The 25578-nt window shown below is 40.5% G+C and overlaps 1 protein-coding gene across 1 annotated transcript; it reads left to right on the forward strand.

Annotated features, from left to right (window-relative positions):
- The first annotated feature begins 1810 nt into the window (after positions 1–1810).
- rorb (RAR-related orphan receptor B) lies at positions 1811–25230 on the forward strand. Its single transcript, XM_053325922.1, has 10 exons — positions 1811–2083; positions 17170–17255; positions 17390–17531; positions 17817–18248; positions 18778–18899; positions 19142–19274; positions 19429–19536; positions 19760–19870; positions 20149–20261; positions 20418–25230. The coding sequence occupies exons 1-10, from the start codon at positions 2077–2079 to the stop codon at positions 20580–20582; spliced, it is 1419 nt and encodes a 472-aa protein (XP_053181897.1). The 5' UTR covers positions 1811–2076; the 3' UTR covers positions 20583–25230.
- The last annotated feature ends 348 nt before the right edge of the window (positions 25231–25578 follow it).

Genomic DNA, 25578 nt, shown 5'->3' on the forward strand with positions numbered 1-25578 from the left:
AGAGGACAGACATTCATTTCTGCGCATTCATGACATGATCAGTTTTCACATTTTGTTAAGATTTCACTGAGCGTATTACTAGAGGTCGCCAGGAGTCGGTCCGAGGTCAAGGAAGACCTGGTGGGGTTTCCTGTTTGGATCAGTCAGTCGGGGGTTCACCCATGTAGTCGCCACAGGATACAGAAATCTAAAATCTGCAGGTTCATTGTAATGATAAAATTAAAAAAATGAAATGTTTGAAGGTTTGAAGATTCTTAGCAAAAACAACACAATGTTGTTTATCTTGGGACAGATTGTTAGTCCATAAAACACTTTTGGTTCATGCACTGCACACCAAACAACACCAAACCAAACAAACACAGCCAAACTTGAAGATATGGTCAAATAACATACACTTTTAAAATCCATTTTTAAAAAGCAATTCATGATTTGAACTTATAAGTACAGTATAGGTTGAATTTTGTATTTTGATAACCTGCAGCCTACATTGGGGTATTCATTGTACAGTACTGGGGTCTAACATGGACATGCTTTTTCATTTTCCAGGTCAGTATTTCAGTGTTTCTCAGAGGAAGGAGATGGACCCCACCCTGAAAGTCATCCTAAGGACACCTGAGACAAGTCATGTCACCTGAGCTGCTCTTCTTTCTGTGACATAAGATCTATTAACCTCTATACATATAGGCTCTACAGGACAAATGTTGAGTTTTTATGATTGTTTTTTATCTTGTATACATCTTGTTGATGTAAAGAGGATAATTAAGTATTGTGATAGCAAAGTATCCAGTTTTACTGCAATAATTCAGACATATATTTACTGCACATATCACACATATCATATTTTTTTCATGTTAAAAATGATTATGTGACAACCCATGCATGCCGTAGTTGTACTATATGCTGCAGTGTTACACCAACTAAATATCACTTATTTTAGTATTTTAATGACATTTCGACAAGGACTAAATATATGCACCTTGAGTGCTCTAATAAATATAATTTACTATCTATTTTTTTCAATTTTACTATTTTGTACTTATTATAGGGTCTGTGATGCTCGATACTGACTTTTCGTACTTTCACCTCCAGTGCTATATAACTGTCAGTATCACTCTGAAGTCTTTGCAGTCAGTAGTTCAGCTCTTTGATCAACATTTTGAAACATTTTTATAATTTATCATCTTTTCTTTTATTGAAATGAAGCATGAGAACCACCCTGTGCACACACCACCTAAAATCACTTGAACTCATGAAAACAAATGCAGCCCTGTCTTCTCTCTGTCTCTTATCTATATCATTTAGTTTACAGTGTTGATTTAAGTCTCATTTTCATTTTTTATCCTTTTATAAAAACATATTTCCACATTATTTTATAAATTGTCTTTAAAATATTGGGATAAGGAGGAATGGATAATCTCTTCTCACTATAAGCAGACAGATTTGAATAGTTTCCTGGATATGAGAGCTCAATAAAGTTCACATTTCTATTGTGCATGCATGGAAATAATCGAAATTGCAAGGGCTTGATTAAATGTGGAAGGTGACAGTAAAAACTTTGCGCTGTCTGTGTACTGTAGCGGTAGAGTGCGCTCAGGCTGTGTGTATGTGTGTGTGTGTGTGTGTATGTGCAGGCTCCAGGCTGGAGGCTGAGCAGGAGAGAGTGGGAGGAGCGGAAAGTGCTCCAGTCCAATCCGGGCCGCCGGGTAAAGCCTCTCCTATACGCTCTTCCCTCCCTCAGCCCCGCAGAAAACAGTGAAACCCTCCCATAGAGGTGAGAGCGCAGATGTCATGAGAAAAGCGACCACACGACCAGAGCGCAACGACCGACTCACCGACCAACCTCAGCCCGCCTCCATGCGCCTAGGTCTGGGATGCTTTTAGCGCAGAGACGCCTCCACTCAGGGCAGCCAGTGGACGTCGACGCAGATCATCAACTGTCTTTGCGTTGTTATTTTTAACCGAGGATCTTGCCCCAACGACGCCCCCCCCCCCTTTTTTTAAGTGTTTATGTTTGTTTCTTCATGACTGCTGCTTTGGGAAGCGAGCCTCAGCACCAGCTCCAGCAACGCCAACACCATGCGAGGTAAGACCATCCCACTGCTCCAAACACCACCGCACTTTCCCCAAGCTTCATCCCGCTAAACACACACACACACACACACACACACACACATACACACACACACACACATAACACGCCAGATTTTTATCCCAGATTTGCCCTTGCAAGTTTATTCTGGGAGATTTCTTATTAGCTGCAAAGCTGTTTTTGTCACTTTATCGCTGCCAGCCTGAGGGTTTATGGTTGGATTATACGCTGCTTTATTTGCCACTTTATACTATGGCTTAAATGTATGAAAAGTTTATTTTGATCTCTCATTGTGTGTGTGTGTTTTGAGTCTTTGAGTCTGAGTGTGCGTTTATGTGTGTGGAATAGGCCCTACAGTAATCTACAGTTCTGCAAATTCATGCGTAAAGCCAGTGGAGTCAGTGAAATTAAAAGTGGCGCATGATATTTTCTAATTAAGATTTTAACCATTTGAGCGTCACTTCACACACACACCAACTTCAATTGTAGATAGGCTGTCAGCAGATGATGTGCAAAAAATCAAACTTTATCAATATTGTTTTGGGTTTTGGGAGATAAAACTTTATTGAATGTTTCAGAGCTACTTTTCACGCGCTCTACTAACCCATTTCCTCCATGCTCTGCACCGCGCCGGGGATGTTAAAATTCAACGTCAATGTCGTCCTGAACACAAACACACACACAAACACACACATACACACACACACACACACACACACACACACACACACACACACACACACACATACACACACACGCACACACAGGTTAACACAGCTCATTCCACTCTCACTAAGCCTGTCCTTGTAGTTTTGTGTAAATTCAATTAAAGTCTAATTTAGGCTATGCGTTTTTTTTCGTTTGTCTTCAGTTAGTATTTGCTGTTTATAAGTGGACATTAATATTTTCCTATGTGCACTCTGGTCGTTGGCAGTTGTGTTTTTGGATTTGTTTTATTTACCGTTCTTGACGTTGTGCAATTACCCGCTGACGCAAAGTTGCAACATGGATGATCTTGAACTTATTTATAAATTAATCTGTTTTTAACTGAGTGAACCTCTGCTGTCCCTGTTTGACACTAGAAAGGGCCAACCTAATTCACAGAGATATCTACATTTCTGTTCGTTGCAAGTTGGAAGAAAAAGAAAAAAGCGACTGTAAAAAAAAATGTTGTCCCACATGTAATATCCAGACAGTCGAAACTTCACTTAAACAATTGAATTGCGCAGCACTATACATTTGTGGGAAATTAATATTATAAAATCAAGATGCAGCTTGCATTTAAAATGAATTAAAACACACGTTTACTGACTTATTAAACCTGACTTTGGCCATATTGTAATCAGATGCATAGTTTTATAGAAGTAATACTGTGTTCAGATTGTGTGTAAACATAAATCATTGGTCATTATTATTATTTAGTAAACGTTGTTATTAACCTGATTATTAATTATAATGATATATTATTATAATGATATTCAGCAATTTTGTTCTGATGGGTTAGTGACTTCATTTTTATTATATTATTTTAAATATAAATAAATGTTCAGACATGTAGCTGAAATTGCATCTATCTATCTATCTATCTATCTATCTATCTGTCTGTTTTCTGTAATGTTTTTTGTGTTTGAATGTCATATAAAGCTTTCTGCTACCTCAGCTTCAGGTCATCAGACCTTGGGCAAGAAAAACCATGAGAAGGCCAAACTCCCCCCACCTCTCTTCTCTTGCTCTATGTTATACCATAGAAAACTCTTCTGTCATGCACCTTGTATTTTATCCACATTTTAATGGGCCTCGCGACCACTCTCGTGCATGGGAGGCTTTGGGGGGTATCCAGAAAGCTCCAGCTTCCACTTTATAGCCGCTGTTGGCAGAAGAGGCCCCTGAAGCGTCTCTCTCACCCCTCTTTCTCCATGTCTCTCTCTCTCTTTCTCCCTCTCTCCATCTTCCTCTCTCCCTCTGCACGCCCCAAAGGGTTTTGTCAGATAGAATTAAATCAGTGTGGGCCGCACGGCCCCCACTCTCAACCTGTGTGTGTGTGTGTGTGTGTGTGGAGTCTCGGCTGCCCTTACAGAGAAATGTGCTCACAACCACAAGGTTATAAAAAATAGAGGCCCCTCATGAGCTGTGGTAATTATCATTTAACAATAGCCACAACTCCTGAAGCCCTGACCGAAGATGATGTCACCCCATCAGCCGGCGAGGACAAGCCAGAGAAATCACAGATAGAATAATATCATCAGGTCCTTTTCTTCAACTCAGAAAATGGAGCATTGTGTTGTTGTTTTTTTTCCAATATGGCTGTGTAGGATGTTCTAAACAGGATAATTATTTTTGTATTTTCAACAGCGACATGAGCAGGATTATGAATGAGTGTTCTTCAATAAATCGAACAAAAAAGTTACATAATAAAATAAATCTTTATCGTGGTAGAGAGTTTTAGCGTTAGCAAAGTTTTACTGTCACTAAATAGCCCCTCAAAATAAAGAGCTCAGCAAAAATGATATGAATCTAGTTTAGTCATATTATCAATAATATTAATCACAGTAACTGAATATCATAAATGAGCCTAATGAAATATACTATTATGCAAACAGAGAATGAAGCTTAGGCCATCCAAACATTATCTCCCTCCTAGCAAATGTTGCATTTAGTGCTAATCGATATGAGCTCAGTGCCTCTACTGAGATGATGACAACCAAATGTGTTCACACACAAACAAACAAACAAACACATGCATCCATAATAACACAAACATAAGGAAGATATAGATTTTGTATGTTAGTAGTTGGGACTCTTATACTCATTCCCATTAGCCTGCATGATTTGTATTACTAGTAAGCCGAATGGATGCAGCCAGCTCAGACAGGTCAAAGAGTTCAGAGATGGAGGGAGGAACGGAGGAGGAGGGAGCTCAGAGCACCATTTGATCTCCTCTGTTAGCGATATGTGTCAATCACAGTCCCTCACACTCTTTCACCATGGGAAAAGATAGCAATAAACTAGTGAGGTGACAAGCTGTGTCAAAAGAGCCATTAACCAAATAGTCCATGAAACTGTGGTGATGGTGACAACCAGTGTCAAAAACTTTATTTACCTACAGTGGTTTGTATGCTCCCTCTCCTGTGCTCACACAGAAACGCTGAGAGCTTTACTGACAACGCATGCATGCACACACACGCACACGCACACGCACACACACACACACACACACACACACACACACACACACACACACACACACACACACACAGAAACAGCTCCAATACTACGCATGACGGCCTCATGCCAATAGAATTAGTCCCATCCTGCTTTGCTTTGGAGGCTTGTGTGAGCATTGATTTGTCCGATCCTAAAGCATCCCAGGATCAATTTTTAGTCAAAGCCAGCGGAAGCAGTCTGTTTACATAGCTAAATCTATGGCACATAATTCAGATAGCGTTACTTGACCTATAACGCTAAATGTGTGTCTCTTTCAGACAGAGGTCTAAAGGCAGTCATTTTACATGTTCTCAAGTTAATGTATTATAAGTATGTTTTGTTGATGTAATGTTTGCTCCAAAATGTTCCTGTTTTCTTTCTTTTCTTTTCTTTTGATTATTTTTATATTAAAAGTGTAAAAAGCATTACAATTTTGTCCAGATAGATGGAGAAAAACATGAAAAGGAAGTCTGTACAGTATATTGCATAACCTAAAGTTGGCTGAAATCACCCAACAATGAACAACTACACCAGAGTATGAAGTGATATATTTCATACTGATTAATAAAGAAGCCTAACTGGGGGCCAGCAGCACCTTCTGTCAGTCACAAACAGCAGGTTAGTGCTCAGCTTTTGTCACCAAATCACTCTTCTCCATCGTAACCATAGCATTATTTTTTGCTCACAATAGCGGGCACCTGGACCCAGTGCATCTGTGGTTTGCAGTGTTATCTGGGCATGTGTTGTCAGCCTTGTGGTTGTTGATTGTGTTGTTTATTGTGTGTTTGTGCTGACTAATGGTCCAGTGTTATGTAAGAAGAGAGGAGAGATTACCCCAAGCCTATGCAGGCCACACTGTTAATCCCTCAACACAGCCCTACTGACTGACTGAGGTACCGCTAGAGTGGTGTTGCAACACACACACACACACACACACACACACACACACACACACACACACACATTCAGGACTCACTTCCCACTGTCAGTACACCTGTCTGACAGATACCCGCAGTCTCCTCCTCACCTCGTGTGTCTGCCTGACCTTTTTTTAAGGCGTCTACAAAAAACATCCCGCCATGCTGTGTGTGTTCATGTGTGTGTGTGTGTGTGTGTGGCCCGCATGGCAGTCCTGTGGTCGCACTGAGCTGCTATCATAGCCCGTGTTTGTTTAGCATGTGCTCAGCGTGCACTGCATGTTGGTTTTATCCCTCTGCGGCTGTCTGGGGGAGTTGAGGCGAACATTTTTTTTTTCTTCAGTCAATTCTCTCCCTCTCTTTCTCTTTTTTAATCTTTATACACACAAAGCGTGGGCTATACGGCACGCTTTGGTTTGTGTCTCCACTTTATCTTAGCCGGGAGGGATTTCAGCCTGAACCACTCCTAAATTCTAAATCTGCCTTGAAGTCATAGAGTCCTCTGACAGCTCCTTCTGTTTTGTCAGTTTTACTCATCCATGAAGGCAGCATGTCTCAATGGAGGTACAATGATATTCAATATTCACATTTTCCTCCGATTTACATTGAAGTAAAAGCCGGGGGAAGAGGCTGACTGCGCTCATTAAACGCAGAAACTAACATATGAACAGAGATAGCACGCTCATATCCTGACCCACAGATGCTTTGCATGCTCAGGCACAGATGCTGATTTTTGTAGAGAAGTGCACTGTTTGATAGTCCAAAGTCAGAGATCATGTTCACCTGCTCTGCTCAACTCTGGTTTCAACTAAGTACTTGCCAAGTAGAAGAGCTGCTATTGAACTAATGCAGGAGATAATAGCACGTTGGACAGTTAATCCGATTCTTTCAGAAGCAATACAAAACAAAAACGTGATATGAAATGTATTTGTATTAGGTTCTTTCTTTCAAAGAATATTGTTTTCTCCTTCATTTCATTCCCCTCGGGAGTGAAATCATCTCCTTATCCTTTTTTCTGGACTTTTTTTTGTATCTACTTGGGGGTGGAGAACTGATTTGAGAATCTGTGAGGTGAATAAATCACAAATTCAAATTAAAGAGCAGGAGATAAACAGAAAAAGGGTAGAAGGGAGAATGGGAGTGAATGAATGAATGAGCAAGAAAGAGAGAGAGAGAGACTTAAGAGTTATATAATAGTGCAATCGTGCATGTGTGAATGTGTGTTTGAGCAGAGAGTGTGTGTGTGTTTGTGCAAAAGGAAGAGGCCAGAAAAGAGGATAAAACAGTAAATTGCAGTGACACATCTGTACACTCACACAAACAATAGATGATCATACAACTATCCTGTCTTCCGATTACATTTGCATACTGTAGCTGCCCTTAGCAATGAATAACGCCGGTGTCTGTAATAGTAGTATCCAAAGTCCATACTTGCAAACTACCAAGTAGACTTTAGTTAACACTCAAAGCAGATTAGTCCATATAATGTTAGCATGTGTCAGTGTACCATTCCTGCCTTTACTTTATACATGAAAATCCTGCATCTGCAAATTTGAATTATCTACCAAAAAAAAAAAGTCATTTATAACTAGGTTGCATGAGTCAGCAGCATTTGTCTTCCCATAGCTAAAATACATGTGCAAAACAGGCACTTCATTTATATTAGCTACCTTATTCTAAGAGCATGTTGCTAAATGCTTTTTCTCTGTGAAGGTGTTCAGTGTTGGCAGGTGCGTAGCACGTACTAGTAACAATAAGCCTATAATATGCCTTAGCCTTCTGCATCTTTTCTTAATGACAAAGATTAGCCTGTTTTAGTACTTGTAATCCCATTGAAGAGACTCTTATTAGGTCTATGTTTCTTTCTCTCCACACTCCTCTCTCTCTCTCTCTTTCACTCTGCGTCCAAACCTGAGTTACCTCTTTAAACCCGTGAGTGTGTGCGTGTGCTGACGTGTGTGCGTGTGTGTGTGCTGACGTGTGTGTGTGTGTGTGTGTGTGTCCTAAAGCCGCGGCTGTTGACATGAGGTCTCCTGTCACTCACAAAGAGAATGCAATTATGAAACTAAGGTGGCTGCTGCTTTTGCTCTCTCGACTCTCGATGTTCATAACGCATTCTGTTAAATCATTCCACTAGAGAGGGGGGAAGAGAGAGAGAGGGAGAGAGAGAGAAAGAGGGAGAGAGGGAGGGAGAGAGAGTGAGAGAGTGAGAGAGAGAGAGAGAGAGAGAGAGAGAGAGAGAGAGAGAGAGAGAGTGAGAGCAGGTGAAGAGCAGAGCTGGCTGGGCCGAGTAGAGCTGTGGTAGTCTTTGTGATCAATTTGCCTCTGTGAGAGATGCCCCTGGGGCCACTTTGGGGAGAACCTTGTTAGGCTGAGTTAAATTGTTGCCCGAGGCGAGCTATTAGCGGCCATCCCTGGGAGAGGACACACACATACACTCGCACACATGCATGCATGCTCACACACTCGCTTAAACAGACAGACACAAATACATTCGAACCGTTTAAAACACACATCGACTCGGAAACGGGAACGCATTCATGTGCTCTCGTTCACTCTCAAGCAGACAGCCTCTTTCTCTCAAAGTAATGTATAAACCAACCAGTGGTGGAAGAACTCAAGTAGCAGTATTACCACAGTGTAAAATACTACATCATAATTAAAGGATAGATGTATCATTATAACATCTACTTCTGAAAGAATAGGAAATTAGTATCATACTTTTTTGCAGGCTTAAATGGCTGGCAGTAAGGTGAGGCATACTGTAAGCAGTTATTTGGCTATAACATGCAAAATTATCAATGAAAGCAAGTAAGTAAAAGTGCATAGGTAATATCAGCAAAATGTACTTCAGGTTAAATATAAAAGCACTCATTGGAGTGCTGACGCCCCATCAACCATATATTATATTGCATCTAATTATAATTTTATATATAAATGCATGACCATTGATGTCAATTGGACCATACATGAATGTGCGGTCCACAATTTTAACTGCTTTATACTAGTTTAATCTTTTGTTTTGTGTGTAAAATATCTGCAAAGTAACCTTAGTTGTACTATAGCTTTTCATATATATATATATATATATAGTGGAGTCAATAAAACATAATAATAAATAGTAATAAAGTACAATATTTTAGTAAAGAGCCTCAAAATTGTGCATAAGTAGAGGACTTGATTAAATCTAGGCAGGCACACACAAATCACAATCAAACTCAAAGGCAATCTATTTTTGTTTTTTTTGTTAGAGTTTGAAACAAGCATTCACACTGACACTGTTTCCATCCCTCTCTCAGTGATTTAATTGTCAGCTATTCACACTAAGTGCTGCTCTCTTCATTAATGCTTTAAAGTCCACTCAGCCTCACTTATGTTGATGCTCCTGTTTCCTGATTTTATCTGACTGCCCACCGACTGTCACTATCAAGGATGTGACTCTTAACAAAACCGAGGGCAAATTTCTCTACACCTTATGTAAGAATTGAAAGCAGTTTTCAGTCTCTTCATGGATGTCTCTCTCTTTCTATTTCTCTCTCTACACTCTGTATGCCTCGCTGGGATAGCCACCTTTCCTCTCCCTTCCCCCTCAAAGACGCACACACACACACAAACACACACACACACACTGTCATCTACAATTAGGCTCAAGTGAAACACCATAGGAGGAGGAGCGTACGGTTAAGGGAGGATGTGGACATAGCCAACGCCAACAAAACATTATTTTCTCACCTCGGGAAGGAAACGACAGGATCTCTGTGTGTGTGTGTGTGTAAACATATTCTTATGTTCACTGATTCCCTTCACACAAACAAAATATGAATGTCATAGTGTTTATTTTAACAGCTCAGTGTGCACACATGCATCTCTGCTAACATGAGATTAAAGGTGTGAGAGTGGGAATGAGACATTTAAGAGGGAGCTGTGTGTGTGTGTGTGTGTGTGTGTGTGTGTGTGTGTGTGTGTGTGTATGTGTGGGCGCTTGCTTTCTCATGGCTGATTTCAGGACGGTAATGACCAGATGCAGACCTCTCACACTTGGACTCTTTCCTTCCACTCTGATGAACTCTCTCAGTCCTTAAAGAAAGGTCAAAGGCCGCCAGGGTCCTACAGGTCACCTAGGGGGTTGGAGTGTGAGTGTACGCCTGTGTGTACAGTGACCATGAGAGGCAGATCTGAGGAGGCAGATGGGCAGACTGTGTGTGTGTATATGTGTGTGTGTGTTCACGTAGGGGTTGGGTTTACCCTGTGGATTTTTTCCCACGCCTCCTTCTTCTCTTATCCATCTGAGGACACATGCTGCACTGGGTGGGAGACTGTGTGTGTATATGTGTGTGTGTGTGTGCTTTTGTGTGTCAGGGGATAAGGGGGCAAGCATAGAAATCATACTGTTAAGTCTGCTTTTTCAAAAAGCAGTTTGCAGTAATGTATGCATTCAGGCATGTCTGAACGTGTCGCATATGTGTGCGTATGTGTGTGTGTGTGTGTGCCTGTGCATGTGAATCGATGCACTGGATGACAGCCAGCGGCCCCCTTCTGTTCCCTCTCCGTGGTGTCCAATCATGCCGCAGCACAATATTCGAAGAGCAAACCACAGCTGATCCCAGACCTGCTATCTGAGCAATTACCCAGAGTGCTTTGGGGCCACATGGCAAGCTGGACAAGCTCATGCCCTCTGACATACAGCATGGGGGAGGGCAAAAGTTGTTTTTCTGACTGTTTGTATGTATGTGTGTGTGCGTGAGGAAGAGAGGACAGTAGCGTTGGTAAAGTGTGGGAGGGGGGTTGATGATGATGCACTGATGGGAAAAGTGGAGGTTGGGGGTAGTAACATGTATGCTCATGCAGCAACAGTGTGACTATCTATATTACAAAGTGGACAAAGACATGCTTGGCGGCGAGGGATGGAGATGGGGGAGGGGAGATGGGCCCGTTGCATGGCATTATGATTATTATTATTACACACAGCACAGCACACTGTACAAACAAACAAAGATAGAACCACTACAGGACTGTGTCACGTTATATTACAGAGGAGGGGTCTTATTAGTATGTCAGTGTCATGTTTATTAAGAAAGTCAGACCTGGATGTTTTAGTCAGGGATGATGACTGCTGGCTTTCAGTTCACTGCTGTTTAAGCTGATACTAAATACACAGTGGAAGAGCAACTGATTGAACAGCAGTGACGTTATCAATCAAAACATGTCAAACAAAGTATCACGTTTATGCATAAGAATTTTTAAGAAGCAAATCCAATGTAATACACATTCATATAGGGCCTGGTTCAAATGTTAATATTGTTTGGTAGTGTCAGGTTCCGAAAGTTGGCATTGAATGCAATGAGTACTTGCCATATATTTATATACATATACATATATATATATATATATATATATAATTACCAAATTTAGACAGATCTTTATTAAGGAAAAGTTCATATATTGCTGCTTCTGTGTGTTAACATTTAACAGGTGAGAAGTTTGTCTTCTTTTCTTTAATGCAAAAAGGGGATTTGGAGAAAAAACATTGTACTGAAAATGTTATTGTATTGGTTCAGTGTTGGCTCGAGAATTAAAAATGTGCAAAACTTATACAGTTATAGATGCATAGCCGTCAATTGTATTGATGATAATGCCATCTATGGTAAATATTGAGATGTGTGAATCACAAAGAGAAGTGAAGAAGACGTACAGTATGGAAAGCAGATGAAAGTGAATGAAGTGCTCTTTATTTATTTTAAGGAGAGCAGATAGTCCACCAGTCTTCAAAGTTTTTATAGATGTTTCAGACAGTAAAAACAGATAGGAAATTCAGAAAAGTAAGACAGCACATAGCACAAGTCCGTTTGAATCCATATGCAGTGGCAGCACTTCATTGATTTTAATGGGACAGTATGATGTGAAAACATGACAGGGAGACACAGGGGAGATAACCCAAGCAGCACTGCTGTACGCTATTCCCAGCTGTGTGTGTTAATCCACTCAGCGATCACACCACTAAAAGTTTTCTCAGTGTTTTTCATCATTGGCAGGGGGAAGAAGAAAAAAAAAGACTCTTGTTTCTCCTCTAAGCTCTATGAGACAGGGAAGACAGGGAAGACAGAGTTACGCTGAGAGATGGAAATAGATCATGAAATACAGAAACTGAAATGATTTCCGAGTCACACAGCCACTTACAGCGCGGAGGAACACTCAGAGACAAATGAAAAAAAGTCTGAAGCGGAGTGAATGGCGAACAGTGATAGCATAATTCACAGTGTATAGACATCTAAGACCGGCGCCAGCGTTGTTCAAATTTAACAAGGAGGGTGGGGGGTAAAGTGCTGATCTCCTTCATTTTCCCAGAAGATATCTAGTTAACTGGGAAGAAGCTGTGCATATTTTTAATGAAGTGGAGAAACCACCCACATCCATCCCCAACAAATCAACCCATGGGACTACAGTAGGAGTCGTGTTTGCATTTCTGAAGTGCCTTACATTGGCAAAAGTTATGATAGAAAGTGATTTGAAATGTTCCATAAGCTGTGACTCCACAGCACCACCTTCTACTGTACACAGAAAATGTTATTCTTACTGCATGCCATTTTTATGTGTATATATGTGTGTGTGTGTGTGTGTGTGTGTTGCTTTGGGTCTTTTTTTCTCTTGCAGCCCCATTCCGCAGGCTGAATAAATGAAACATGCATGTCCAGTCTGCCCCTTTTGGAAACTACACACACACACACACACACACACACACACACACACACAGGGACTAAGAGAGAATTAGAGAGAGAGAGAGAGAGAGAGAGAGAGAGAGAGAGAGAGAGAGAGAGAGAGAGAGAGAGAGAGAGAGAGAGAGAGAGAAACTACTAATGTATAGCACACCTAGTGGAGTTAATTTGCTGCTACATTACTAGTATAAGGAAAATGCCCTTTTAAATGGTTATGTCAATCTGTATGTGTCAGTGTGTGTATGCATGTATGTTCATAACTCTTAACCCAGACTATGAGCTACTTGTGCTTTAGACAAAGTATTGCTAAGATATTGGTGCTAGGCTGCTGCTTTTTTTCTGCAGTGCAATGTAGATAATTAGGACTCTATTTAGAGAGAAGGCCAGCCCAGGAAATACACAGGAGATCCTCACTTCATTAAAAATCAATTATCATAACACACGTGCCAGCGCAATACAGCCCTCATGGCCACAATCAGCCACACACACGTGCACATGTGCAAATGTTCACTGTAGAGTGCAATACAACAGCTATCTTCGCCTTGTTCTTCCTAAGATCCCTCTCTAGTTCTCTTTATCTATCTTTTTCTCTCTCTCAAGAGATTGTGTGCGGGCCTGATCCTCCTCTTAGCTGAGGAATCGCCAGCGTTGCACTCCCGCTCTTACATAACAACCTCAGGATAACACTCACGCTTCCGCTGGCTGAGGACGCTGTCAGTCACTCAGCTCGGACTGGGTCACCTCAGGTTGGAGAGAAGTCCCGCCCACCTCTGTGAAAGGCATGTAGCTGGAAGCAAAGTACTCTCCCAATAAAACAGAAATGGCTGGCTTTTTTTTTTTTTTTTTTTGTAGCACTAAGGTTTTGTTTTGAAATGGATGCCTATGAAGAGAGGACAGGGGAATATTTGCATTTGCTCTGTAGTTTTACTCTTTTAGACATTCACTTTCACTGAAACTTTGAGACTTTAAGTTTTCTTTTGCAATTTGAAACCATGAAATTAAATACCCAAAATGCATTATAATACATCCTGACTTTGAAAACAATAAGAACACAGACTCCTCTATACACCCAACACATAAAACGTCATAATTCTACCATAATCCACCACTGCTGCTAAAATGTAACAAGGCAGCAGAAGCATGTATTGTTGACTGGATGTGGAAGTGGGAGTCCTTTGGTGAACAATTCACAAAGCCTCCACTGGTGAGAGAGCACGACAGGACAAACAGCAATGATACATCGATGACATCACTTCCCTTAAGAGTGTGACAGCCTAGCACATCATCGCTGTGACAGCCAGACGAGTGCAGAGAGTGGGTGGTCACCCTGGCAACGGCAATGCTGTCATGACCGTCTCCCTATATCCTACCTGACAGTCCCCGCTGGCTATGAGCGCAAACGCACACAGGCACACTCAACAATGCACACACCCACATTCACAAACACACATAGACATGTACACATCCATAAATTTCTTTATTTGTGAAACACTCGCTCAAACCCTCTCTGCAACACAAACACACACTGAAACAATGCACATGCCCACACGCCCATGCTCCTTTGGGCATAATTATGCGATACAAAGAAGAGTACAATCTCCCATGGGGTAAAAAGAAATGCTGAGAAGATACACTGTAATCACTGGAGAGAAACAGTAAACACTCACTCCTCTGAGGTAGAAAAACTGCAAAGAACCTTTTCTAAAAATCTACAAAAATAATAAGTATGTATATCCACATTGCAGAGGCAAGTGTGGGCTGAACACAAAGTACGTGATAAACAGTAACAACAGCAAAAAGTAAGAGGATTGTTAAGAGCAAAGAATGAAGCACATAAGACTCATTGCTGATGCACTGTTGTCCTGTCTTCTGTTTACTGCTCAAATGTGGTCTGTTGATAACAGCCGTGTCGCGGCCGCAACTGACCTGTTTTATAGACTATAAATAGCATGTTGTGGGCCACGTTCATTGACAGCTCTGTGTACTGTATGTGTAGTCTGTGTATCGTCCCAGTCCGGTGCTCTGCTCTGACCCAGTTTGGAGCTAGTTGGGTGGGAATCGGTGGAAATGGGTCAGCATCTTGAGCCCGCACCAGAACTCACAGTGTGAGCTATGCTACCTTTAGCACGCAGTCAAAAGGTGTGTGTCATAATGGCACCCCACCCATAGGTCACTCATTCACAGACAATCAACTGTGACGGGACACAATGATCTATTGTTGGGTTTGAGGGACTGTATGTAAATTATCAAATGACAAGAGACAAATAAAGGGACTGTTCACATTTTGACTGACAACCATAAAGATAGCATTGCATTAAATCATAGGCATGGTCACAAAGTCCAGCAGTATAGACTGGTAGTCTGTGACATTTTCATGCCTCTTGTTGGCCACTAGGGGGCAGATAGGCAAGTGAATGAATGGAAGGAAGAACAAATCAATGGCTATGTGAGGGAGTTATTTCATGGCTCTATAATATTCATTGTTTCTCTAACCATTTCATCATTATTTCTATATCCCCCCTTCCCCTCCTCAGTATGGACAACCTGTGCTGTTCAACAGTGTCTATGTAATGACAATACAGCACAGTACATTCATGTGAATCAGCTAGTGAGAATCAGCTTCACAGACCAGTATCTGTGTGTGCTTTAAAAGATATTTAAACATATTTTAAGCATGAAGCAGTTTAAGCCCCTAAGGTGCAAGTGGAGCATACAGTGTATCAACAGCAGTCACTGTCCTGTACCTGCTCAGTCGCTTACACAGACAGAACTGTCTCCATTGATCCTCATATAGGATTATCCAATTATATATACTGCACACTCACTCCTCCACAGACATTTACTTTATGAACATATATATGTATATTTTCAATGTATATATGTTTTTTTTTTTACAATGTATATATATGTATATTTACAATTTATATGCACACTCACAGATAACTATCTAACTATTGTCTGCACATACATACAAACCCACAGTCAAATACACTTCAGTGTGCACACACATACATGCAAAAAATACTCAGACATGCATACAGGAACACACGCAAACACAATTCAGGCATAATTACTCTCTGCAAATACACAATAATGAAGAACAACCAGCAGTTGCGCAGTGCGAGTTCTATATAGTTCTTTATGGGGATCGATTAGGCAAAATTCATGCAAAGTGCAATATACAACTGAAAAACTTGTATTTTCCATTCTGGCTGTTTACTTTATCTATTTAAGAACTTATTTGAAAGTTAATAAAACTTGTAGAACTTCCTAAAGGCGGGACCATGCAAGGAGATTAATGTTGAATGGCTATTTCAGCTGTGGCTAAGCCACTGCTCAGCAGAACCAGCTCGTAGGGAAATAATTTAGGATTAGATGGGCTGTCTAATCTCTTTATGGAGTGTGCCATCTCAGCAGACATACCTGCCTACCTCTACATCGATCCCATATCTCTTATCAGGAACTGCGGCTTTCTCTTTCAATATACTATAGATAATATGTTCAAAGACACCAGCGACAGGTGCTTCTGTACGTTACACTGAGCTAGTTTCTATTTCTCATATTTCGTGCCTTTGGTTTGTGACTGTTCATGGAGCTGCCTATACACAGTGAGTAACACTTTAAAGTAAATGAAAAGTAGTTAAATTAGTAAATTTGTGGAAAAACTAAATAGTGAAAACACCACTAGAAAGGTTGTGTGTGTGTGTGTGTGTGTGTGTGTGTGTGTGTGAGAGAGAGAGAGAGAAAAAGAAAGACAGTCAAAGGGCATGTGTGGTCCTTCAGTGATATAACCTCTTTTCTCATTATGGGGAACCTTTCAAACCTGCAGGGGTCTCTCCTTCAGAAACACACAAACACAATTAATGCTGTCCTGTCACCTATGTGTGTATGTGTGTGCACGTATGTAGTCCTCGATGTCCCAGTCATTAGAAAAACTAAAAAAGACATACAGAAAGTCCAGATGTCATGGTGCCCTTGTGAAGTTGTTCTCTGAGATTGCACACATACTTTGCCTGCACACAGATACACACACTGTAACCTCAGACAGATGCTGCAGCCAACCAGGTTATGTGTTTTTTTTTAACCTCAAATTAGCCCACCAACTGAGGTCTAAAAATTGGTAAGGTGAGGTAACTGAAGCAGTTGTTCAACCCTAGGAAACAAAACTCAGCGTCCTGTCAAATGTGTTTTACTTCATCTCACTTTTCTAACACACATCTTTTCTTTCTTCTATTTTTTCTTGCAGCCCAAATCGAAGTTATACCATGCAAAATCTGCGGAGACAAATCATCAGGTATCCACTATGGAGTCATAACATGCGAGGGATGTAAGGTGAGACTTCGTACACTGATGATCTTAATATAATATAAAAGCCTGTTTGGTTTGTTTTGCTCAGAAATTGTGCACTCTTGAACATTCTGATACCTGTAAGTCTGTATTCACCCTCTCTTTTGACATGTAACCAGGGTTTCTTCAGACGGAGTCAGCAGAACAATGCATCCTACTCCTGCCCCCGCCAGAGGAACTGCCTCATCGACAGAACAAACCGCAACCGCTGCCAACACTGCCGCCTGCAGAAATGTCTTGCCCTAGGAATGTCTAGAGATGGTGAGGCCCAGAATATTGATACCTACTGTATTTCTATATCAGTAAAAAAAAAAAAATCATCATTCACATGTTTTATCAAGTGTGGTGCATGAGTGTACACGTAAGTACATGCAGATTCTATAAGTATGCATACATATGGGAGAACTATAGTATCACATTCACTGTTTGTCTGACTTTTTAAAATGTAATATTAATACTTTTAACTGTTTTATGCTACCTTTAGAAGCTAGAGGATTATGATAGTTTGATGATGTTTTAAAAATTTTGTCTCCATTATTTTCCCAGCGGTAAAATTTGGCCGCATGTCCAAGAAGCAACGTGACAGTCTGTACGCAGAGGTCCAGAAGCACCAGGCACGACTGCAGGAGCAGCGGCAGCAGCAGACAGGTGAAGCAGAAGCTCTGGCACGTGTTTACTCATCCAGCTTAACCAACGGACTGTCCACCCTTAACCATGAGATTGGGGGCACCTACGCCAATGGGCATGTCATTGAGCTGCCAAAGGGTGGCCATGGCAATGGAGCTGGAGTCCCAGGAGGATATTATGGGATGGATTCCACCCAGCCGTCTCCAGACCAGTCGGGTTTGGACATGTCAGGCATGAAGCACATTAAGCAGGAGCCGGTGTATGACCTGACGCCAGTACCCAACCTGTTCAGCTACGGAGGCTACCAGGACAGTCAACTGGGACCCAATAACGTCAGCATGGGAGAGCTCGGTAAAGACTGCATGATATTTTGCTCCATTTGAAAGAACACTGGTTCATCATTCAAAGTCTGCATGAAACACGTACATGGAAAATGAACAGTTACCCACAAAGTTATCCTGGTAGAGGCCGTGAGTCAGTGCTAATCTCAGTGCAGAAGAGGTCAGACAGGCTTACACAGCTAGCTGATGAGGTGTCATATTACTGACTGTATGTACAGCTCAGGCTGTTAGCACAAGTTACAATTAAGAACTTAGCACAAATCCGAGGAATTGCCAACTTAAGCGGTAGATGCATAGCAAAGAAAAAATGCTTGAAGGTGCCTTTTTCTCCTTTTAAATATACTTTTGAATGCATAGGGTCCATAGTATCTACAGTATAATGTGCAGATTACATGTACACTTTTGGTTGGTATACTGCTGCAGCCCTACATTTATACGTACCATACACCACTGTATCAAATGTATAAATGAAGTGAGAAATGTATGAACACACTGTATGATAAGGAATAAATAAATAAAGAAACAATCCCTTCTTCCAGACCGTATTGCTCAGAATATCATCAAGTCCCACCTGGAGACATGTCAGTACACGACAGAGGAGCTGCAGCAGCTAGCCTGGCAGACACACTCCTATGAAGAGGTCAAGATGTACCAGAGCAAGGTGAGGTTTTATGTTGTGACACCATCCCCATGTGTGGGATGTGAAAAACATTGGATTTTTACAATGTCCTGTGTAGTTTTCAGCTGTATTCATTTTTACTCACAGTATACTTCTGTGTTTAATATATTATTGGCCATTAATGTGCAATGCTATGAGGTGATTTCTCAGCACAGCTTGCACAATTACAAATGATGGAACAGACAAACACCATTTGTGAACATACTGAATGTCTTTGATTTCAGCCCCGGGACGTGCTGTGGCAGCAGTGTGCCATTCAGATCACCCATGCAATCCAGTACGTGGTGGAGTTCGCCAAGCGCATCTCAGGGTTCATGGAACTGTGCCAGAATGACCAGATCCTCCTGCTCAAGTCAGGTGAGTCAACTAGACTGTCCAGGATGAAAATGTAGTTCAGAGAGAAAGCAGTTATGTAGTTTCATATTCTACTATTTGCCTTGTTTTCAATATATCAGCCTCAAAATCACTGTCAAACTCAAACAGTCTCCCTCTCTCTTTGCGGTTCTTCCAGGTTGTTTGGAGGTAGTCTTGGTAAGGATGTGCAGGGCATTCAACCCTCTCAACAACACCGTGCTCTTTGAAGGGAAATACGGAGGCATGCAGATGTTCAAAGCTCTAGGTAAGACATTGCTACCTCTACATTTCATCTTGGTATAATTTAGGAAGAAAGGCCAATCGAAATTGAAAAACATGGGAGGAAAATGCAAAAACTGAAATGAAAAAAATCCTCTACCCTTTGAGGTGTTTTTGTTGCTCTGCACATACATGACCAGAATAAGTATAATGAAAATCTCTTTTTTGTCTGCCCTTCCCTGTCCTCTCTTCTTCTGTTTCCCTCCAAGGTTGTGATGACTTAGTGAGTGCAGTGTTTGACTTTGCCAAGAGTTTGTGTTCACTGCAGCTGACAGAGGAGGAGATCGCTCTGTTCTCCGCAGCTGTACTCATTTCCACAGGTCAGTGAACATCGCCTAATTTTCCTATAATAAAAAAAGCAACGCGTGTACTTAGTTGGTAGCTAAACAAGATAGTCACTGTTTACATTTGTCTGTAATACGCAGCCTCATCATCTTCATCTTCACTTCATCGTCTTAATTTAGCTCTGCCAATATAAAAACCAACACAGTCCAAGTTTTAAGTCCATACAAACCAGAAATCTAACCAGCATTAACATTAAAAAATAAACACTGTTTGATCATTTCTGAACTGGCCTTATTGATTATTTCCTTCCCAGATCGGCCATGGCTAATGGAGCCCCGGAAAGTCCAGAAGCTCCAGGAGAAGATCTACTTTGCTCTGCAGCACATTATGCAGAAGAACCACATGGATGAAGACGCATTGGCTAAGGTAGGCAGAGACTTTGTAGTGAGAGAAGACAGATGAGTCAGATGCAGATGGCAGCCTCTGGTTTCAAGGAGAGGTGCAGAAATGAAACATCAGAAGCTCAGCACTTCAATAAACTTATCTAATCTTTTCCTTTTGTCTTTTCCCCTTGTCTGACAGTTGATCAGCCGTATTCCAACGTTGTCAGCCCTGTGTACGCTCCACACCGAGGAGCTCCAGGCCTTCCAGCAGCTCCACCCAGAAACAGTCAACGTCCTCTTCCCTCCACTCTACAAAGAACTCTTCAATCCCGACCCCAACTCTGCCATGGCCATGCCCAAGTGACTGCCTGTGGTCCCACTGCAACAAACAGAGTCAGTGGAAGACCAAGAAAATAAGACAACCACGGCGTCTGACAGGACGACAGCGGTGGTGTCGACTATGTCATCGTCATGGCAACCACATACTCCAGAGCTACCCCAGTCTCATTTCAGACTGGGGGGTGAGGAGTCATCTGCCAGAAACTTACAGTTACCGCCAACAATACTAGGAATGTCCAGCACTTATCCCATCCTGTTCACCGATACAGTCTGAAGAATGTATATATAAATGAAACGCGCCCCAAGCCACAACCTGAGCGGGGCTTCCTCCTGTCTCCTGAACTGAACTGACTGACCAGAAATGTACAGACTTTAAAAAAAAAAAACTAGGAACAATTTTAAGCTGTCAATCTTTAAAAAAAATGGGTAAGTTAATTTGTTTTAACTTTGAAAAAAATCTTTTCGTTTGTTTGATTTTTTTTTTTCACATGATGAAGTTGTGAAGATGAAGAGGCTGGATGGGGGAGGGAACTGTGGATTTAGCGAAGCTATTGTAGATATTCTTCTAGTGCAGAGCGGATTCCAGTATTACTTCTTGTTCTGTTAAAATAAGTTAGTCCTAATTTAAATATACATCAGTCCACTGCGGCTGACTATACCTTGTCTATGTGTTTTTATTTTATTTGATAGTTTCTTGTGTACAGAATTTGTAAAGTTGAGACTTGTAAAAGACTATTGGGTAAAAACAGGAGTCGATTCGGGTTTGTTGATAATATAGAAGCCTTGTCTGGATTTTGTTCATATGTAAAGAAGGTACTGCATCCTTCTGATGAGAACTTATAGAAATGTAAAGAGAGCATATGAAGGATTTTAAAAGAAAATAATGGCTACTACTTTTCAAGGTGAAGATGTATACATAAATATTCTATTTTGCAAGAAAAAGAATTGGGCAGATTTGCCGTCCTATTAATCTTTTTTTTGTCGCTGCAATAATGATGTCCAATAAAAGCTGGACCGCTTTTGAACAATCAACCAGAAACAACAATCAGAAACTAGGACCTCACAATAAACCCAACCCCTTCCCAAATTCCCCTCACCTTGCCCCTTATTTCCTTATGTATTTGGGCCTTGAGATTTCGGCAGACATAAGTGAATAGAAATTCCACTAAATAGATAAAATCAAAAAACTGAAAACAAACTTGAATTTAACTTACAACTTTCCAATCTTCAAAGACCTGTATGAGTGCTCTATGCCCTCATCCCTCCCATCACTATTTGCACAATCCAGTCCATGGATGTCAATCACTCCAGGCTATGAATATGAAGGACCCTTTTTCTCTAAAGAGCAATAACTTTCATACTGCCTTTCTGATCTTAATCCTCTCCTTTCCTATTTTTCAGCTGTTCAAAACAGGGTAGCAATTTTAACTAGAATGCACTAATTGAATAATCTCTGCTAATCATCTCTACAGATGGCACTCATTCCGTGTTTCTTATATGACGCGATATGATCTGGGGTTAGGACATACACAGAGCACTGATTTCCACATGTGAAAAAAACCATAGATTAGCCTCTGATGATCTATAACAACATGTAAAAACTGCAATATTACATTAACAATCAATTCATACAGGAAAACTGTGATAGACAATCAATTTGTTTGTTCTTTGTTAGTCATTTCATATTTATTAGCACTTACAGAGAGAAATTTAAATGTTTTTTCTACCTTTATGTTACACTGATTAGCATTTGGCCACTGTGTAAAATCATACCGCTTTTACTGGGCATTTATTTCATCTGATTATGTCACAATCTGCATTATTTTTGTTAAGAGATCTATGATTTGAGTTTTAGCAAGTCTTAAAGTACAACTGAAGAGCTTCCTTTAAAAATGAGCTATTTACCAAAATAACACCTTACACTCTAGAAAAAAACACAACATTAATCAAGCTGTTACCTTATTACTTGACAAAAATGATCATTTTACTGAGTGGATTTGGTTTAAGCCTAACATCACACATTAACACACACAACATTAAATAGATGTGAGCATGTGTGATCTTATAGTTTACTGCAGAGGGACAGCACTTACTTTTACCTCAGATTGAACTACTATGATTATATTTCTGAACTTTAGTTTTATTTATGCACAAAAACTGAAGACATTACACAATGGCCAAATCTTCAACTTGCCATATGCATAGACACAGACTACTTATGCATTTCTTAACATTAAAAAAAACACTTTTCAGTTTACATTTTCATCTTAACGTACATGTTTTTCTCCATGTGGTGAACAAAACTACGTTGATAGCACAGGAATGAGCATCAGATCTATCAAATTAGTGCTCTGCTCTACATCCAAGTCAGGTCACTGCTACCTCTCAGTGATCAACTCACAGGTTCCTCCAAAGCCCGGGATCCTTGTTTCAACCCCTGATCCTACCCCAGATCGGAGGCCAGTGACTCTTTAAGACAATCACTTGCTCATTAAGGCTTGATGCACTACACAGCATCTCTCAGGGAGCAGCTCTTTTTCTGACTTTGCATTTAATATTTTTGCAAATTTACAAAAATGTAATTATAAAAGAATTACTTTTTGAGATAAAAAAAAAAATGGCATATGCCACCAACGTATGCTGGCAATGGAATCTGCCCAGACAAGGCTTTGATAAGTGTGTGTCTGTGTGTATGTATGTGTGTATAGAGCATGAATTCACTGTCCAAATCTCTTTAGTGCCCAGACTATATGACAAGCATTATTACGTAGCACAAGAAGAAACAAAAAACAAAAAAAAAATATATTCTCTATATCAGTGTGCTCGTCACCACTGTACACTCATGTTTACGACTTATTTTGCTGCTTTCGGGACAGTGTGGGAAGTCCACTAGTAAGCTGTGAATCAAGCGCCATCACAACACCCCTGGGACAGTGAATTCCAACTCTGAAAATGAAGTTTTTGTGTGTGATGTTTTTATTTTCCCTTGTTAGACTGTGAAACAGAGGGGTGGGATGGGGTTGTGAGAGGGGATGTGCTGGCAAGAGCGAGTGGCAACGCAACACTGTAAGTAAGATACTGTAGCAATAAGAACTGGAGGCATTTACTACTGTCATGTTTGCATTGTAAGATTATTTTTTATTTTATTACTATTTACTATTATTATTGTTCTTATTATGACTACTATTCTTCTATTACTATTAGCCTATTGTTGTTCTGTTCTATTTGCATGACGTTTCATTGCAATGAAACATTTGGGGCTTATTTGTGTTTTCTCTTCTCATGATATTGTGGGTTTTCGTGGGTGGGATTATTGGCAGGGTGGACGATGGGGTTAGGGCAAATTCCACATCAATTCAGTCAATTCAAAGCTAATTTTTTTCACAATCTGAAAGACTTTTTAAATAAAATGTTCTTATTTATACACAATCAATTTATATAGTCAAATATGTTGTTCAAATTGAAATGTCTGATTTTTTTTTTGCAACCTTTGAATGTGTGAATTGGTTATACCAGTCAGTGAACGGCCCTTTCTGAACTGGCCTTATTGAACCGGATCAGAGACCCTTAACCTGCGGCGGGAGGGAGGGAACGATGTGGGGAGGGTAATCTATTCTGAATGTTATGGAGTAGCCTGTTCAGTGTGAGGGGCTGAACGCATCATGCGCCTTTACCACTCCATCAACACAGACTGACACCGCAGAGCGCACAATAAAAAGCAGTCGTCATTCTATGTGATGGCTCTGACAAATCTGCGCATACATTTTTAATACACTTGGTTTGAAATGCATTTCCTACACTTAGTCAGATACACTCCACCCCAAACCTCCTTCTCCCTTTCCTGAGAAAACCTGTACGAGCATGTATGTGTGTGTGTGTGTGTGTGTGTGTGTGTGTGTGTGTGAGAGAGAGAGAGAGACAGAGAAACAATGAGAGTGAGATGATGTTTGCTCTACCAATGCTTTGTAAACTTTCTTGATGCATTACACATGCGTGCAATTGAAGTAGTGTTGACAATTGTTAATTTATTGTTTAGAATGTCTTTGCGTCCCAGCAAGAGCAAATAAAACAAAATGTAGCAATCTGTAACCGAAAATCTAAAAGGTACTCGGGCTACAGAACCTCTTTTACACAGGACTAACAAAACAAAAAAAATACAAGAAAAAAAAAAAAAAAAGATGGAAACTTTTTTTTTGTTTTCAAAGTGCCATAGCTAGTGAGGAGAGGAAGGATTGGCAGAGTGGGGCATAGATGCTTTACTGTGTGAGTTTACTTGAGAAACCAATCAAAAAGGGGAACTCCAAGGAACCGTTTTTACATTTTATGCTTTTTTCATTTTGGTGAGAGGGGACTCTGCCAGACTCTGAACTCTGACTCTACTATCATTTCATGAGCCGTACTATGCGAACGGTTTTCATTTTCACACGAGAATGAAAGTGTGTGGGTCTGTGTGCATGCTTGCATTTGCATTGAAGAAAGCCACAAACACCCACATGTGATGGATCAGAATGGGTTGAAGTTCAGAGCTATGCAGGGCCTTTACCGAGTCCTCCTTTGAGATGTATATACCATGTGAAGGTCTGAAGTGATTTTTGTTAAATTCTATATTTTATCGCTTTTGTAGACATTTTGTTGTGGGAAGAAAACAAAATAAAAGACATTTTATGGGTGCATTTCTTGCCTCGTTTGTCTGTCTCACACATACACAGTGATAGATTTGAATGTTTTATTTTAGCCAAACATGGAAGAATTTTATCTGTGGTAAATTAAATCATGATATTAATCTATATTATTACAGTAATTGTCACACTCTCAATATAAAAATGTTTACAAATATTCATTTACATGTTAAGTCTGAAAAAGAAATATGTTATTATTAGCTATTATTATTCATAAAATACAGCATTATATTTGCTTAGTATATTGAAAAAATACGTTAGCATCTCTGAATGATGTTACAGTAAATCTCTGGTGTCCAGTCACAGACTACGCCTCACTGTTTCCACAGCAAAGCATACTAT

This window comes from Scomber japonicus, chromosome 9 (assembly GCF_027409825.1).
Source record: "Scomber japonicus isolate fScoJap1 chromosome 9, fScoJap1.pri, whole genome shotgun sequence".
Lineage (NCBI taxonomy): Eukaryota > Metazoa > Chordata > Actinopteri > Scombriformes > Scombridae > Scomber > Scomber japonicus.